The sequence below is a fragment of the Nomascus leucogenys genome, chromosome 1a (genome assembly GCF_006542625.1).
Source record: "Nomascus leucogenys isolate Asia chromosome 1a, Asia_NLE_v1, whole genome shotgun sequence".
NCBI classification, from domain to species: Eukaryota; Metazoa; Chordata; class Mammalia; order Primates; family Hylobatidae; genus Nomascus; species Nomascus leucogenys.
In genome coordinates this window covers 69,108,885-69,126,222 of record NC_044381.1, presented here as the reverse complement: position 1 = coordinate 69,126,222, position 17,338 = coordinate 69,108,885, and the positions used below count along the sequence as shown (strand labels likewise).

General features: G+C 42.5%; 1 protein-coding gene across 1 annotated transcript; it reads right to left on the bottom strand.

Annotated features, from left to right (window-relative positions):
* Positions 1-388: 388 nt before the first annotated feature.
* PTGER2 (prostaglandin E receptor 2) lies at positions 389-14,701 on the bottom strand. Its single transcript, XM_030815204.1, has 2 exons — positions 13,622-14,701; positions 389-1,766 (listed from the first exon to the last, which is right to left on the bottom strand). Exons 1-2 carry the CDS (start codon positions 14,462-14,464, stop codon positions 1,533-1,535), a joined length of 1,077 nt encoding a protein of 358 aa, XP_030671064.1. The 5' UTR covers positions 14,465-14,701; the 3' UTR covers positions 389-1,532.
* Positions 14,702-17,338: the final 2,637 nt, after the last annotated feature.

Below are 17,338 nucleotides of genomic sequence, written 5' to 3'. Positions count from 1 at the left end.
AGTTTGATAACTGCTTAAAGGAAATAGTTTTTGATAAACAACTCAATGAGACTTTGGAGAAAACAAGCATCTCTCTCTCTCTTTTTTTTTTAAGGAGTGGCTATCCAATAATAACACTATGCAAAAAATAAGATGGTTCTACTATTTTAAAGATCATACTGGAAGGGTAAAAACTGGAGGAGGAAAATATCTTCTAATACCAAGTATTATAATGAATATTTTAAACTCTAATTTGCAGCCGCACTTTAAAACCTGGCAACCACACTTTACGAATCTGCCAAATTAAATATAATTTTTCCCACTTTGATCTCATTTAAAAGATACCACGTTTATATGAATCGCAAAATGTTATTTGAGGGAGTTCATAAAATACTATGCCATTTTCAAATTTTTGTCTTATAGTTTATTTTTGTAACATTTCAGATGAGTTTACACAGTAACTATGATTAAACAGTGTAAATTCACTGAAATATTTTGATGCTGAGTTTACATTTACATGCCAAACATTTAGAAATATATTAAGATATGACTCACTGCTACATGGTTTCCCATATAAGATGAGTCAAACCAAGTTCCCTAAATAAAATATAGACAGATGAATTTTGGTACAACACAGTCATCTTATAAAGTCTATTTTACTCATGGCCCCAATATCAACATTAAAAGGGTTCCAGTATATCTGAAGAATGAACCAGATTTTTCAGTTTTTAAGCCTAATATTTGGCTTCATACATGGCCACGTATATCCTCCCCCAGAAATAGGATAAATAAAGAGTATTAATGAGAATTAACTGCCTTGAGACATTTCTATTATTTCTTGTTGAAAGAACCATTCATAAAGTCTTCTTGATCACTATTAGCATATGGACATTATAAAATAAATAACCTGACAACTTGACCTGCAGTTCCTGGAGGATGAGTAAACAAAACTGATGTTAACTGACTGAGTCCACTCTGGTAAGAGTAATACTGTAGTGATGAGAGTATTCCCACATACACAAACGTCACAGTAAAAGGTGCCTATGATTTTCAACTTCATTGTTCAAATAAAGGGTTCGCTAAGTGATCACAAGAGAGCAGGCTTGGTTGCTTCCACATATTGACTTCCTAGAGATTACGTATGAAGTTTAATCTGGTCTGGCTGTACACTATATGTTTATAACGGTAGTAGCAAGATTAAAATAGAAAATACAGTCACTGTTTGGGGTTTCAAACAAATGACAAAACCACATACTTTGTCATTCAACAGGAAAGCTTAAATCAAAAGGCAGCTGGATCTTCAATGCAGCCGATTGTTCCTCCAAAGGCCAAGTACCACGCTCATTGAGGGTAGGTTTTGTAGCTCCTTCTGACACTTTACATGAAGTGCCTTGTCAGCACGTCTGTAGCCTTGACCACAGCTTAAATGTTTGTATACTCCTTTTTATTAGGGCAGCTTCATTTCGTTTACACACAGTTTTCATTTCTCCAAGGAACAATTTCAAAATGATCTTCCAGATGCTATATAACTAAGAACTTTTAAACTACTGACCTCAAAGTTCAGCCTGTTTACTGGCATCTGACTGTGTAGAACAGGAAGTTTGTGTTGCATCTTGTGTTCTTAATGAAATCCGACAACAGAGGACTGAACGCATTAGTCTCAGAACAGGAGGCCTAAGGATGGCAAAGACCCAAGGGTCAATTATTGAATTAATTGATAAAAACCTAAGAGCTTGGAGGTCCCACTTTTCCTTTCGGGAAGAGGTTTCATTCATATATGCAAAAATCTGTAAGAAGCAAAAGGGAAAAATGATGTTAGTTTTACATCATAGCAGTAGACAGGCTTAGATCCTATGTTATGTCTAAGATTTAAAAGCAAAACCATGTTTTGTCTGTGGTAGTGGTGGGGAATGAAAGATGGGGGGTGGGAATCTTACCTTTCTTCCTTATGTAAACTGTAACACAATGAATGTATTTTTTTCCCCTTGAACTCAGTGAAAGCATGTTTTCTGCGGAATGCAATTAACACCATGCACAATGTCCTGGTGTCATCGGGAGTGGAGAGAAATAAACTTCTCTTGTCATCTAGAATAGACTCTTTTAATAATATAAATAATAATGATAATATTAGTAGCTCCAGTGTATCAATAACCTAATATATGTGTCATGAGTTGTTCTGGGTACTAACCCCGCTTTATCTCTACTCCTTATAGAAACTCTGAAACTTAGAGATTGTCTCTTTTTAACAGATAGGGAAGTGAACTTCAGGAAAACTAATAACATGTTACATTCACTTCCAAGTACTAAATCTAATGATCACAATTCAGTGAGACAGGGTCTGCAATGGAACACCCTCAGTGGGAGTATGAGTTCTGGCCATTGGACTGGATTTGAATCCTAGCTCTCTATATAGTTTGGGACCGATGGCAAGATATTAATAATGAACCTTTGTGCCTCAGTTTCAACATCTTTAAAATGGGTGATAATAATAACATACCCACTTCATAGAGCTGCTGAAAGGATGATAGGAAGTGATATGTGTAAGCTACTTAGTTCAGTGCTCACATCCTAAGTGCTCCACAGTGTTCATTGTTATTGTCTCCATTTTACAAATGCAGACACTGGGGTATAGAAAATTAGATAATTTGCTCAAGTACCCAGAGCTGGTTAGTGGCCAAATCAGGATGCAAATTCCAACTCTCCTGATGTCAGTGCAGTGCTCACTGTGTGCTACATGCAGGCCTGTATTAGAGCAAAGGCCTCAGAACAATGTCCTGAACACTGGAAAGCTGACACATCTTTACATGTGGACCAAACTGCTCTACCAGCTCTCAAACGATTTCTTAGATATTTAGGGAGCAACAAAAATGTTTGGGCAGGTTGGAAGGAATGGAATAGTGCATCTTGATAAAGATCACACTTCTACAAAATTCACAGAAAAGAGGAAAACAAAGGTAGATCACACCTAGTCATTTAAAACCAGTGCTTTATAAGGCTCCAGGGTCTTTCTTACCAATGGCTTTAGACACCTAGCCCCTCTTTTCTTCACTCCCCTTCTGCAGAAGAAGGAGCAGCTTGTTTTCTTTCTCCAAGTACTTACTCTGCAGGCATCTGGCAACTGGATATACAAAGCAAATTGCAGAGAGCGCAAAGGGTAGTCATCTTCAGTTTGCTTACGTTAGGACAAGAGCAGGAAGGTTTGGCAGCCATAGGTGTTTATGCCGGAGAATCTTGGCATAGGGAATGGAGAAAAGATTTGGCAGATGAGTAAGGAAAAAGAAGAATTGATGGTGGGTTTCCCAGATTATAGAGAGAAGAGGAAAGCTAGGTGAGGAGGTGCAATGGAGCAATAGTTTTCTTGTCAGTTAAACTTTTTTGCATGAAAACTATACAGGCTGGTGTGTTAAAAGAGTGATTTGGAGGTAAGAAATTCAGGATAATGATGCACATAGGTCTACAGATTAAAACACATTAGTGATTACATATGCACACACATGTGTGCACATGATGCATAACTGAGCACTCCTGTAGAAAGGGCCTGCAGCTGAGTTGATGATCTAGTTTAGCCAGAGAACATATTCACACTGAATTGGCCAGCCGAGAAGTGCAGAAAAGGCATAGCCTCTGGTGTTGCAGCTTCACACATTAAGATGAGTCAGGTTTTCAGGGGAGAATAACCCACAATAGAGTTCCTGAATGTCTTTAGAGCGTGACAGAATAATGAGAAGTGAAAATTCGTTGTAGAGGATGAAGCAATTCTGTACTGTTTCCTTTCCTTTTCATCTACTATGCTGGGTAATTTTGAGAATTGCTTAAAATTTGCACTTGGGAGGTGACCAATATTTTGTAGAAGACAGCTTTTTTTTTTTGAGATGGAGTCTCACTCTGTCACCCAGGATAGAGTGCAGTGGCGTGATCTCCACTCACTGCAACCTCTGCCTCCTGGGTTCAAGTGATTCTCCTGCTGCAGCCTCCTGAGTAGCTGGATTACAGGCACCCGCCACCATGCCTGGCTAATTTTTGTATTTTTAGTAGAGACAGGGTTTCACCATGTTGGACAGGCTGGTCTTGAACTCCTGACCTCAAGTGATCTGCCTGCCTTGGCCTCCTGAAGTGCTGGGATTACAGGTGTGAGCCACTGCGCCCAGCCAGTTCCTTTTTTTATACTTGGAGAAGAGACATACTTCAGTGACCGTCGAAATTCTTGATGTTAAGTTTTGTCTTCTACCTCCCCATTTTTTCCTTTTGGTTCTTGTCTTTTGCCTAGATTACTATATTTTTGATCTTATGGATACTGGGATTTAAAAAAATTGTGGTGAAATAAATATAACATAAAATTTACCATTTTGCCATTTTCAGCTATACATTAAATACATTTACATTGTGGTGCAGTCATATTATTTATATTTTCACTTTTCTGCATATTATGTTTTGACATCTTAAATTCTTCTTGGCTGGGAGAGACTGCCCCTCCGGGGCTAGCTAATTTGTAGAGATAGCAAAGAGTTAGGCTGGGAGCATGTCTTTGATATACAGACTAACCTATCCAGGGCCAGAACTCTTCTACAGAGGAAATATGTATTCCTCGGCTTTTATCATTCCAATGCCAGGTACCAGGCAACTAGGGACCACCCCTATAGCTTACAGCCTGCTGAAATTATTCAACCTAACCAATCCTAAACTGTTTACCCTGCTCTGCCTTTCTTGTGGAAACTCAAATAAAGGCTTGGCCAAGGTCCTCCCCACCCTCCTGCCCCTCTGCCTCCTGACTGAAACCGATGCTTTTTCATGTGGCCCTGAATGGTCTACCATGTCGGTGTTTTCCTGAATGTCTCCTGTGTCTCTTCTTGTGGATGCACTTGACTGCATCCACGTAAAAGAAGAAAGAACAGCAACCATCACTACCATCTCCAGAATTATTTTCATCATCCAAAATTGAAACCTGTACCCATTAAACAATAACTGCCCATTCTCCTCTCCCTTCGGCCAGTCCTGAATTTTTAGTTAAAGGATGTCGCAAAGGATATAAGATAATTAATTAATAATATGTCAGTGATATTTGGCAATTCAGTTTCAGAGGTTGGTAGAAGTTATCCATCTTTTTGTGTGCACTACCAATATATTTGCTATGAGAAAAATACCAAGTGCTAATCCCAACGAGTCAAGTGAATTTTAATTCCTCAGAGCAGGATCTCTCTACAGGGCTTTGTTAAGAAGGTAGAGCCTTGTTGTGACATTTACAAAGTGGCACAGATGAGAATTAGTGCTATTTTAGCATTGTCATGTATAGAAGCAGGCTCCCATAGAAAACTTCATTTTGACACTGCCCAGGTACTATTCTTTTGAGCTACTTTTCTATCTTTAATGCAATTACAAAGTGGGTTCAGAATTTTAGAGCAAATGAGGGCTTTATTTGGCTGATCATTGAAATCACCTGAGGAGCTTTAAAAATAGGTTGGGTGCTGTGGCTCACGCCTGTAATCCTAGCACTTTGGGAGGCCAAGGCAGGCAGGTCACCTGAGGTGAGAAGTTTGAGACCAGCCTGGCCAACATGGTGAAACTACATCTCTACTAAAAAATACAAAAATTACCCAGGTGTGTTGGTGGGCACCTGTAATCCCAGCTACTTGGAAGGCTGAGGGGAAGGATTGCTTGAACCTAGGAGGCAGAGGTTGTAGTGAGCTGAGATCACACCACTGCACTTCAGCCTGGGTGACAGAGTGAGACTGTGTCTCAAAATAAATAAATACATACACACATACATGCATAAAAATATTCTGAGACGTTTCTCCCTTCCCCAGATGTTGAAGGAAGTCAGGGATCCCGAACAGAGGGACTGGCTGGAGCCACGGCAGAGGAACATAAATTGTGAAGATTTCATGGACATTTTTCAGTTCCCAAATAATACTCTTATAATTTCTTATGCCTGTCTTACTTTAATCTCTTAATCCTGTTATCTTCGTAAGATGAGGATGTATGTCACCTCAGGACTACTATGATATTTGTGTTAACTGTACAAATTGACTGTAAAACATATGTGTTTGAACAATATGAAATCAGTGCACCTTGAAAAAGAACAGAATAACAGTGATTTTCAGGGAACAAGGGAAGAAAACCATAAGGTCTGACTGGCTGCGGGGTTGGGCAAAATAGAGCCATATTTTTCTTCTTGCAGAGAGCCTATAAACTGACATGCATGTAGGGAAGATATTGTTAAATTCTTTTCCTAGCAAAGAATATTAATAATTAATACCCTGGAGAAGGAATGCATTCCTGGGGGGAGGTCTATAAACAGCCACTCTGGGAATGTCTGTCTTATGTGACTGAGATAAGGACTGAAATACGCCCTGGTCTCCTGCAGTACCCTCAGGCTTATTAGGGTGGGGAAAAAAACCCACCCTGGTAAATTTGAGGTCAGACTGGTTCTCTGCTCTCGAACCCTGTTTTCTGTTGTTTAAGATGTTTATCAAGACAATACGTGCACCGCTGAACATAGACCCTTATCAGTAATTCTGCTTTTGCCCTTTGCCTTGTGATCTTTGCTTTTGCCCTTTGCCTTGTGATCTTTGTTGGACCCTTATCAGGAGTTTCTGATTTTGCCTTTGTCCTGTTTCCTCAGAAGCATGTAATCTTTGTTCTCCTTTTTCCCCTTTGAAACATGTGATCTTTATGACCTACTCCCTGCTTGCACCCCCTCCCCTTTTGAAATCCTTAATAAAAACTTGCTGATCTTGCAGCTCAGGTGGGCATCGCGGTCCTACAGATATGTGATGTCACCCCCAGCGGCCCAGCTGTATAATTCCTCTCTTCATACTCTTTCTCTTTATTTCTCAGCTGGTCAACACTTGTGGAAAATAGAAAGAACCTAAGTTGAAATATTGGGGGTGGGTTCCCCCGGTACCCAGAGACTCCGACTTAATTAGTCTAGGCTGAGCCATGGGTATCAAGGTTTGCAAAGTCCTCCAAGTAATTTTAATGTGCAGCCAGGGTGTGAGACATCCATTTAGAACCTTATCTAAAACCTGGAATACTTTAAAATTATTCATTTATCACACTTAAAAACAAAAGGCCCACTTAGGTCAATCAAACAAATGACTTTGGGCTTTCAGAATTCATTTCCTGATCATTAATATACAATCTGATTTTCCCTTGGAAATGGAATCCCCTAGAGATAGCAGCTGACATTTATTAAACACCTGCTATGTGGTAGGCATGGTGCCAAGCAATTTATAAGGCATATTTTGTTTAATATTTACATAAACCTACAAAGTATTATTATTCCCATGTTAGAAGGAAATGAAGGTTTCGAAGATCAGTTACTTTGCATAGAATTATAGTCTGGGTAAGCAGAAAAAATGTGGAGTCAAACTGAATCCATGGGACACCAAACTTGGCTTTTAGCCACTACACACTCTGCTGTCATCTATATAAAAAGCCTGTAATGTAAAGCTTAGCATGAAATTCACAAATGTCTGACCACATTATGGGTTTGGAGGAGATTTCTCTTCAAAGATGTCACAAAAGTTTATGGATATCATGGTTCCTGTTTATGGACTGAAAAACCGTGGCTATTTCTAAGTAGCTACTTAACTTTCTCTGGGACTTGTTTTTCCTCCACACTTTTCCACAGCTAAATTGCAAGCATAGATTGTTACATGTTTACCTGCCTTCTGAAAGACACTAAGGTGTCCTGACTATAGACTTTGCCTAATTCATTCTTTAAAAAAAAAACGTTTTGGGGGGAGATTATTTTTCAGGTATATGATGCTTTAAAGAAATCCCTTTGCCTGAATCACAGGTGCTTTGTGGTAGAGGGAAACAGAAGCCTATTTTCCTTCAGTAGGAAAAACTGGATCCATGTGGCTCCAGAACTAGTGTCCTTTGTCTTGTGCTTCTCAGAACTGGAAACAAAAAAGAGCAAATGCTAAGGTTTAGACCTCTGGGCCTATTTATTCCAAGATGGTGGCTCTTAACTCTTTGACAAACTGATGGACACTATGAACCATCTACCCACAACTCATACAAACATATAAACATAAACTCATATAAACGTTTTTGCAAATGATTTCAGGCAGAAAATCCATGCACTTTCCATGCAGCACAGGTTATGGACCCTGCTCTAGAGGAACTTTCAGCCTTTTCTAAATGTGCTTATCCGATCCCTGGCCCTTTCTATCACATATATGTCCCAGCTGCAAAGTTCTTAGGTTTAGTTTTCTGTTAGGGGCAGTTTTAGGCAGCAAAATATTCTCAGAAAAATGGAGCTTGGTACACCTTGATAATATAAACTGAGGTACAATGGACTTGAGCCCAAGATAAGGACAGGGAGTAGAGGGTCAGAAACTTCAAAACAGGACAGGAGAAGCCAAGTGAGCAGACCGAGTTGCAGATGAACTGGGTCTTAAGCCTCTAGCTGGAAAGAGACCTGTTGATTGCCTTCCTGAAACACGGTCTCACCATTTCTATTCTTTTTTTAAACTTAATACTGTGATTGGTTTTTGATATGCCAAAGAAGAAATATACCATCTCCAGAAGGTGTTTCTCTTTAAGCTGAGGACCTGGTCTAAACCATCTGAGATAGCAGTGAGGACCCACTTGACCAAAGGTGTGGACATAATACACAAATTCTCTTTTGGGAAAAGAACTAAGGTTCTTTCTGTTTACATTTTTAAAACCAGTGTAATTGTGTCTTTATTCAAATCAGCATTCATAATATCAAATGGCAAAGGAGAAAAGACGTCAAGTGAAAACACTCATATAGGGGAACTTTCTCTTAAAAGATCATGTGTATTAAAACTGTCTCATTGATCCCCAAACACATGGTTAATGACGCTTAAATGATAAAGGGCCTTCCAGTTGTTTATGGACATTAACTTAAACTATCACCAGGCAAAGTTCATTGTGGTTATACATAGAGATGTCTGGAGTTCTTTTTCATTCCTACCAGAATGGTTATATTTTGCATGTGTATAATCTACCAATGTCATATCAGCTTTTCAACCCCCATTCATGTTATATTTTACATAATGAGTACGAGGGAGTGAACAGGAAACTCTAGTACTGTTTACTGGAGACTGTTTTGTATTGCCAAGATCAGATTTCCACTAATCAGATTTACCTAGAAGTTATAACCCTAAAGAATTTCTAAAAACGGAGAACTTTTTAGTATGAGTCAATGGTTTACTCTTGAAATTTTAGAACTGAATAAAAATGCATAAGCACTTTATCCTCATGGCATGTGGAAAACAGTTTAAAATGGCCAGAAGCTATCCACAATTAGAAAAGTGGCGAGAAAGGGGCTTGATATGAGTTCGATATGAAGACACAAACAGTATCTGAGGCAAGAATAGAGGTCTCATATATTTCCTGTGTTCTGTTCCATTTCAGGAAGAAAGTTTCTATTTATCTCTGTAAAATGATGGCAGAGCTGATTAACATAAGGAGGAATTTATTAATTTATACAATATCCCTTTAGTGAATAAACAGTTTGGAATATGTTGTTGGTTCCATGCAGAATTTCATATTGGGCAGCCAAAATAATGTCATTTCCCAAACACCACATGGTTTTTGATCACTTAAGAGATGTTTTATTTGTTCTGATGAAATATTTTATGTGAGGGATAATCTGATTATTTCTTAATTTGGACCAGCATTTACATTAGCCAATCTCCTAGAATCTGGGTCTCAGTCTTTTATTTCATAGGTCTGTGGAGAAAAGAAAGGGAACCACATAGTTGGCCCTTGCTCAGCTCCCTTGAGCTGACATGAAGAGAAAGGTCTTTGCCACTTTCTTTTTAAAGCTAACTAGTTGGGAATTAAGAGGCAAAGTGGTCGAGATATTTATAACATTCTCACACCTCTTTTATGAAATCTTAGATTAGTCTTCTCATCTGTTACCCCTGAAATGAGTACTTTCTCTTGGATAGTGTTGTGGTTAGGTTAACTGGCTCAGTGCTTAAGCTGCCTAGCTTTGAGTCCCATTTCTACCACCCATTAGCTGTGAGACACAGGGTGAGTCATTTGCCTCGTCTGTACAATAGAAATCGTCATACTATTTCCTATGGTGTTGTGAAGATAATGGGTTAATGCAAAAGTTAGCATTCAAAAGTCTTATTTTGTGGTTGATAATAATGACATATGAGGTTGAATTGGACTTCACTTGAAGGGACTGGGCCTTTAAAAAAAACTACAGTTTTACTTCCAAAATTTTGGAAGCCCTAGACTGGCATCTTTGGAGGAAGCAATAATTCCAACCTGCCCAAACCTTGGGACAATGCCTGGCATTAGTAGTTCTAGGTTTCTGAATTCCCCCATTTCCCTCCTCTGTCCACTACTGGAGTGCTATGGAATAGACTGGTGTCCCACTGGGTACAGCTGTCCTCCTTGTTGCCAGTGCTTTGGTCCACTTTTGAGGGACATAGAAAGCAGCTTGTTATCCTGAGGAAGGAGTGGGAAGAGATAGAGTAGATTGCTACTATTGTCTGGGATACAAGGAAGAAACTTACTTGGAATAGCTTACTAATAATTATTTTACATAACTAATATTTTGAATTGATAATATTTTAGATATATTGGGTTAAATAAAATATGTAATTCAATTAATTTTCTATGTTTCTTTTTACTTTTTGTTATATGACTACTAAAACATTTAAAATTCCGTTTGTGGCTTGCATTTGTGGTTCACACTGTATTTCTATCAGATCATGTGCACTCCGTTAGAGAAACAGAAACATTTCTGAAGGCAACCATAAACCTTTGTTTCTAGAGCCCCCTGTTAGGACATGTGGAAATGATTCCTGCTTCAGGTGGGAGATTGGTATAGGCCACTTCTGACCACAGTTTTAGTGTGGGCCAAGTAGAATAAAAGGACTTGGAAGGAAAAGCAACCTCCCCTGGAGGCACATGCCGAGGATTCTGAACAGCAGAATACATGAACCAAACAGTAGCCATGAGCTTGCTTTTTCAGATAAGCCCTTCAAGAAATAACTTAAATCAAGATAATACAGCATTTCATAAAGCTTAAAGTGCTATGTAAGTGAAAGATACTAGCAATTATTCCCAATAATCTATTGACAAAATAAGATCCATCAGTGGTCAATATAAATTTTCTTATTAAGAGGTGACGATGCTTCAAATTTCCATTTTGTGTATAGTTCATCTGAATATGGTGTCATGGTAGTTCCAAGAACGGAAGTCAGGGAGGCTGGCTTTCTGATTATGTTCACACTAGGATTTTCTCCGGCTCTTTGGGAATCTTTGCCATGAATATATGCAGAAGCAAAAGTAATTTGCTGATAGTGTCAATGCTTAGAGGTGGCTTGGGGGAGCTAAAGCCCCTTCGTAGTCTCCATCTGGACCCCCTAAGCCATAAACAGGAAATTGAAATAAAAACACAGCTTCAAAGCAAAGCTCCTACTCCCTGAACACCTTTTAGCCAGATTTCTGTCGCTAAGCCTCTTCTATCTGGCAACTCTGGAGCAGCCCTTGGCCTAATATTAACTGAGGGGGGGAAAACAATTTTTATATCTATATCTCTATCTATATCCACACACATATATTTGAATTTACAAAAATATATGGCAACGATGGAGTTCTCATGGTAAAAGGCCAATTTATATGAAAACAGGGCAACCTGTTGGAAACCACTACCTTTATTTAAAAAAAATACAGTTTATGCAATGGGTCAGTCATGGTCAAAGAGGAGAACTTTTTCCTCTTGCTCGTGTAGGAAAGAGACTAAAAATCATTTTCACAAGTGTGTTATCACCCCAAACCCATTCCCAGGCTATTTAAGTACCTGATAGTGGGGGATATTTTTATAAATATACTCACAAATGACAGATAAAACCCTAAGAACTGATTATCTTAATTCCCACCATCCTAAGATAGTCTTTCAGGAATAGTTTCTGATCCCCAAGCTGAATGCAAAGCTGTTTAGTGGAACTTGAAATGCTCTCTTTCATAGATATATGTTCTGCACCCTAGTGCTGACCTTCAAAAGCTGATTTAGCTCCTAACATAATCAAAAGCTCCTACTAGTAAAATAAATCAAAAGCATATAAGCCATGTGGGTTTCTACATCACAGCGTTTCTGTTGCATAAACTCCCCTGCTCAGAGTGGTATGGGAGATGCAGCCTCCCACAGTCTGACTTCATTTTATAAGAGGGCGTCTTTGAATATTCCATCTCATTCCCTCAAAGTGTAACCAATTCAGAACAGTTTCTGCCCTGACAGAGGATGGGGTAGAAGGGTGAGGACAGTGGGGACCAGGGAGAAGAGAACATAGCTAAGAAAGGGAGTTAACTCGGCTGGGGAGGAGAGAATCATATTCAGACCCTTGGGACCCTGTGTCCCTTCCCATCCCTGAGGATGAGCACATGAAGGTATAAAAAGCAGTAATGGAGGCAGGAGATAGGATAAAGTTACTTCTCCTCCAGCTTTTACAGGTCAGACCTGTTAATAGTAGGCACTGCCCATCTCTTTTCTTTTCTTCAAGATTGTGGCAGGTGGAAGTCACTATTAACTGCTTTGATGCTGCAGCATCAGTCTTGCTCTTCTGAAGATTAGGAAGTGGAGTTGCCACAACTCCCAATTCCTAGCCCCCGTAAGAGGCCAGCACATTCTCAGACATAGTCCAGGCTCAGCTAAAAGGTTACACTTCGGGAGGCTTGAACTCACAGCCTCATATCATTTAGCAGTTAGCATCAAATAACTGCTAAAGTTGCCCCAAATCAAGGCAGCACGATGCCAGGACTTGGTCTCTTGTCCTTCAGTTCCCCAGGTAGCCCCACTCTTCCCTTCCTGAGATGGACCAGCCATTCCTGCATGTGGCTTTGTGCTCATCAAGTGCATAACTGTAAGCTGAAGGACACCTGTGTGTATTTCTGACAGTGACATTAAGAGGGTGTTTTGTAAGATATTACAAATGCTTAGCAAGGTGTTCCTCCAAGTATTTCCTCTAGTTATCATTATTGTTTTATAAACTTTCATGGCCACAAAGAGTTACATTCAAATATATAAATTGGGAAACCTATAAACTAGATGTTTGTTGGACTTTTAGGACAAATAACAAATGCTCTAAACTTCTGCATCTGGGACCCTTCTCATCTGGGACCATTTTCAATGGCAGCTGGAATGCTATGGGTTGAGTACTACATTTTGCCCTGGCAGGAAAAGAAAGCAAGCATGGAGAACTAGCACCAGTGGATGAGAGGTACAGGGCAGCAAACTGCAGCTCCAGGTCGTCAGGCTGGAACAGTGACAGCCATCCTAAGGTGGACGGGGCTGTCTCTTTCTCAATTACTAAGCCAAGATAGGCAACAGCGGGAAAGGGGCACTGCATAGGGCTAGGATGAGGAGATTGGCCGGCTTAGCTGAGGCCCAGGACTCACTTTCGGACGGTCTGTATTACTGTATAAGAAACTCTAGCCTAGCAACGCCCATAAGCCAGAATTGAGGGAGGAAGGAAGTGGGCTAAAGAGGAGGGGAAGCGAGTGGGGAAGGCTACAGATCTTTACAAATTAGGACATATTTTTACAAGTTGCAAAAAGTTTGTAGGGTGGTGGAAAGGGTGGAGGCGTCAGGGGAGAGCATGAGAAGGCTGAGCAGAGCCGGGCTGTGGAAACGTAGGGAGTGACTTACCGTGAAAGGCAAGGAGCAGACGGCGAAGGTGATGGTCATGATAGCCAAGAGAATGAGGTGGTCCGTCTCCTCCGCCATGGACACCCTTTCCCCTCTCCTGCGGGCCCCGGGGCCGCCCCGGCCACTGCCCAGGGAAGGTCCGCAGCGGTTTCTCCGGCTTCGGCGGTGCATGCGGATGAGGTTGAGTATGACACTGAAGTTGCAGGCGAGCACTGCGACGATGAGAAGCAGCAGCAGGGTGGCGTACAGCTGCAGGTAAGCGGTCCGCCCGTGCCGGATGAAGCACCAGGTCCCGGGGCAGTACTGGACGTACTGCCCGTAGTCCAGCAGCGGCAGCGAGCAGAAGAGCAGGGAGACGACATAGATGACAGGCAGCACGGCCAGGCCCCCGGAGCGCGAGACGCGGCGCTGGTAGAAGTAGGGGTGCCCGATCGAGAGGTAGCGCTCCAGGGCCATGGCGAAGAGCATGAGCATCGTGGCCAGGCTGAAGAAGGTCATGGCGAAAGCGAAGTAGGTGCACGCGCGGCTCTCGGGAGCCAGTGCCACCAGGGTCTGGTTCTGCGCGTACGAAGCCAGTACCACGGGGCTGATGAGGCAGGTCCCGAGCAGGTCAGTGAACACTAGCTCGGTCACCAGCACGTGGAACAAGGAGAGGGAGCTCCTGCGGCCGGCGCTGCACCCCGCGTCTCCCCGCCAGCGGCGCGCCAGCAGCGCCAGTGCTATGAGGTTCCCCAGCACGCCGGCCGAGAACATGACGGAGCTGATGGCTGGGCTTTCGCCCGGGGGAAGCCACTGTCGCGTCTCGCAGTCCTCAGACCGGGAGTCATTGGAGGCATTGCCCATGGTGGGGTGCCTGGAAAAGAGATGCGCCCTCCTCTCCCGGCCTTTACCTGGGAGGAAGAGGGTCTGAGAGCCGGAGCGTTCCGAGACTCAGAGGAAAAAGGGGAGGGACCGAAATCCAGAGCCCCCTTCCCGCACCCAGCGCGCCGACGGCGGCTTGCCCTGGGTCTCCCGCCGCGCGCCGAGTGGCGGCTCGGCTGCTGCATCCGAGCGGCCCTCAAGGCTCCCGCGCCTACCCGCGCCGGCCAAGGCCGGGAGCCAGAGCCTAGGGGAGCCGTCGTCTCCGCCCCCGCACCGTCGGGGGGCGTGCCCAAGAGTGCTGGCCAGGCCTTGCAAGTGCGAGTGTCCGCGAGCTGCTGGGGAGGCAGGACGCGTCACACTCGCGGGGGCGTTCCGAGTCCCTGGGGCGCGCCGGCGGGGATGGAGAAAAGTAGTCTGAGCACCCGCTGGGCGCGGCACCGGGCAGAGGCGCGCGTATTGCTGGCGTACTGGAGCTGCCCGCGACCGGCGGGAGCGGCGTTTCTCGCTTCCTCGGGGTCCGGTACTCCGAGCGCACGGCAGTCTGACCGGCTGGGAAGCATTAAGTCCCAGCAGAGGGCTGGGAGGGAGTGCAGGAGCACTTACGGGGTCTGCGCAGAATGCACAGAAGATCGGGGCAACGAGCAAAGCAAAGCGACTCACCAAACAATGAAGTTAGGAGAACCCAATCCCGTGAAATGAGCGGAACAAGGGAATAACAGTCCAAAGGCTGCTTGAAGTAAGACCAGAATGTTTTGCTTTGTTTTTACCATTCCCAGGAAGATACGCTAAGAGGCTGGGACAAAAATTGGGATGAGGTGTAAAGCAAGTGTGTCTATCCAAGGAACTAAACCACGCAATGCGCACCACGGAGCGGCCTGTTGCACTGCCGCTTTGATTCGGTTACTAGCATTTCACCTTTTCCTATGTCAACAGCATAACGGATAACCACTTGTTTAAGCAACCGTTAAAAAAAAAAAAGGAATGTTTCTTGTACAGAATTGTGTTTGTGGATACAACTTGAAAACCATTGCACATCACTGTTCTGTCCTTAAGCTCAGCCTTGTAAGAAAATGTTGATGTTTTGTTTAGCCGTTTATCTTTACATGTTCTGTTAACCACGTAGTATCCATCCAGAAAGACTTGTTCCTGACAAAGTGTATTGGTAAGTGGTCAGTTTCAGACTGGAGCTGACAGTAATGGTTTCCTACCACATATTGTCATAATTGCAGAGTCGTGAAAATGGGCTGATATTTAACACAAAACAAAACAAAATCCAGTTTGGCAGACAACATAGGTAATTGTGTTCTGCAAGAAGTCACATTCACTTGGGGAAGGGAGGCCAACTGGGAGCCTAGGGAACTGGCAAGAAAGACAGTCATAACGTGGGAGGAAGCAAAGATTGCCTGCTGAAGAGCCTATCTTGCTACGGCCTGCTTACTCTCCATGAATATTTTTTGCCAACTTTGATGATTCTGGCCTGGGGATTGGAATGTGGAGTGGGGGGTCCCACTCGGACAAGCATAATTTACTGGATCGCTTGCAAAGTTTACAGGCCTGTTTTCACATGTCAGCAGCCACTACCTCAATCCCTAAACTTCTCATGGCATGGATTCCTAGGAAAGAGGATCTTAACTCCTACAGTTTTTCTTTCAAGCTGTAAACTCTGCAGGTCAGTAACAACTTATCATCAATCTTTGCCATCCATCTCTGACTATTCCCCTACTCCAACTTTCCCCTATCTCACCCCAAGCAATGGGGAAACACCAAACTTAAATCAGAAGTATTTCTTAATAGGAAAACACTATGAGTCTGATTTATAGCATAATTCTGCGCTGCAGTTTTACTATTAAATAAGGGATTTTAGATTCACTGAATTTGCACAGTGCTTATTTTCCAAATATTTTTATACCTTTTTAATTTTCATAAGGCCCCTCACAACGAAAACCTACTATTGAACCTTTCCTCTAAGTTTGTCTCTAGCTTTTCTTTGGATGGGTACCTGGTGGCAGGCCGGCCCCTGGTTTTTATGAATACCAGAGCAAGAGTGCATTTGAATATCCTCCCCCAGGCCCCTGCCCCCTTGTCTTCCTAACCCCTGACTCAGTCTTGCACCGCAAGAAATATGCACAGAAATATGTGGACAGTATAGTTCAATATGTGGACAGTATAGTTCTTGATAACCAAGCTGTCTCCCCAAAGCTACCTTGATCCTGGGAATATGCACCTCAAACATGCAAATGACCCTTGATTGGATGGACCTAGGGAAGATGCCTGATCAAGCCCTGGAAGCGAGTTATGGGACCAACATTTGAGCAGGAAATTTCATGATCTCAGGTACCTGGAAGGTGGTCTAGAATGGAGGGGGAATGGGGTCTGGGTGAGTAGTTCCCTGAGGGTGTCTCACCTGTGGTAAGGTATGTGACAAGAGGAAGACTAGAGTGGGCCCTATAAATCTTGGGAGGCCAGTATCCTATTAATTACTGTGCTGCTCAGTAGTACTTGTTCAAATTACTCCTTTTAATTGCTTCCAGCATTTGGACAGAATACATACGTGTGTGTGTGTGTGTGTGTGTGTGTGTGTGTGTGTTTGGTTTAGCAGTTCTGCTATGTTCCATGTTGCTAGATTGCTGAGTAGGAGAGTTGATAAGTTTGCTGTCACTACGTAGCAACTGGACCATCACATTTCTTCCTTTAAGTGCAAGTCTAATCTTGCTTGTCAGTTACCCCCAATTAATTTTGTGGTTTAAAAGCTACTTCTTCCCTTTTCTAATTTTAGTATCAGCATGATACAGTTTCAGTTTACATAGATCCTAGAGTTTCTTAACAGAAAACAGATTAACACCCTCAATTCTAGAA

Bases quoted from the DNA above. Each gene is read 5' to 3' on its own strand.
- PTGER2 (XM_030815204.1), bottom strand. From the start codon at position 14,464: ATGGGCAATGCCTCCAATGACTCCCGGTCTGAGGACTGCGAGACGCGA. The intron at 1,767-13,621 runs GTAAGTCACTCC...TGCTTCTTACAG, and splicing joins TCTGCTCCTTGCCTTTCACG to ATTTTTGCATATATGAATGA.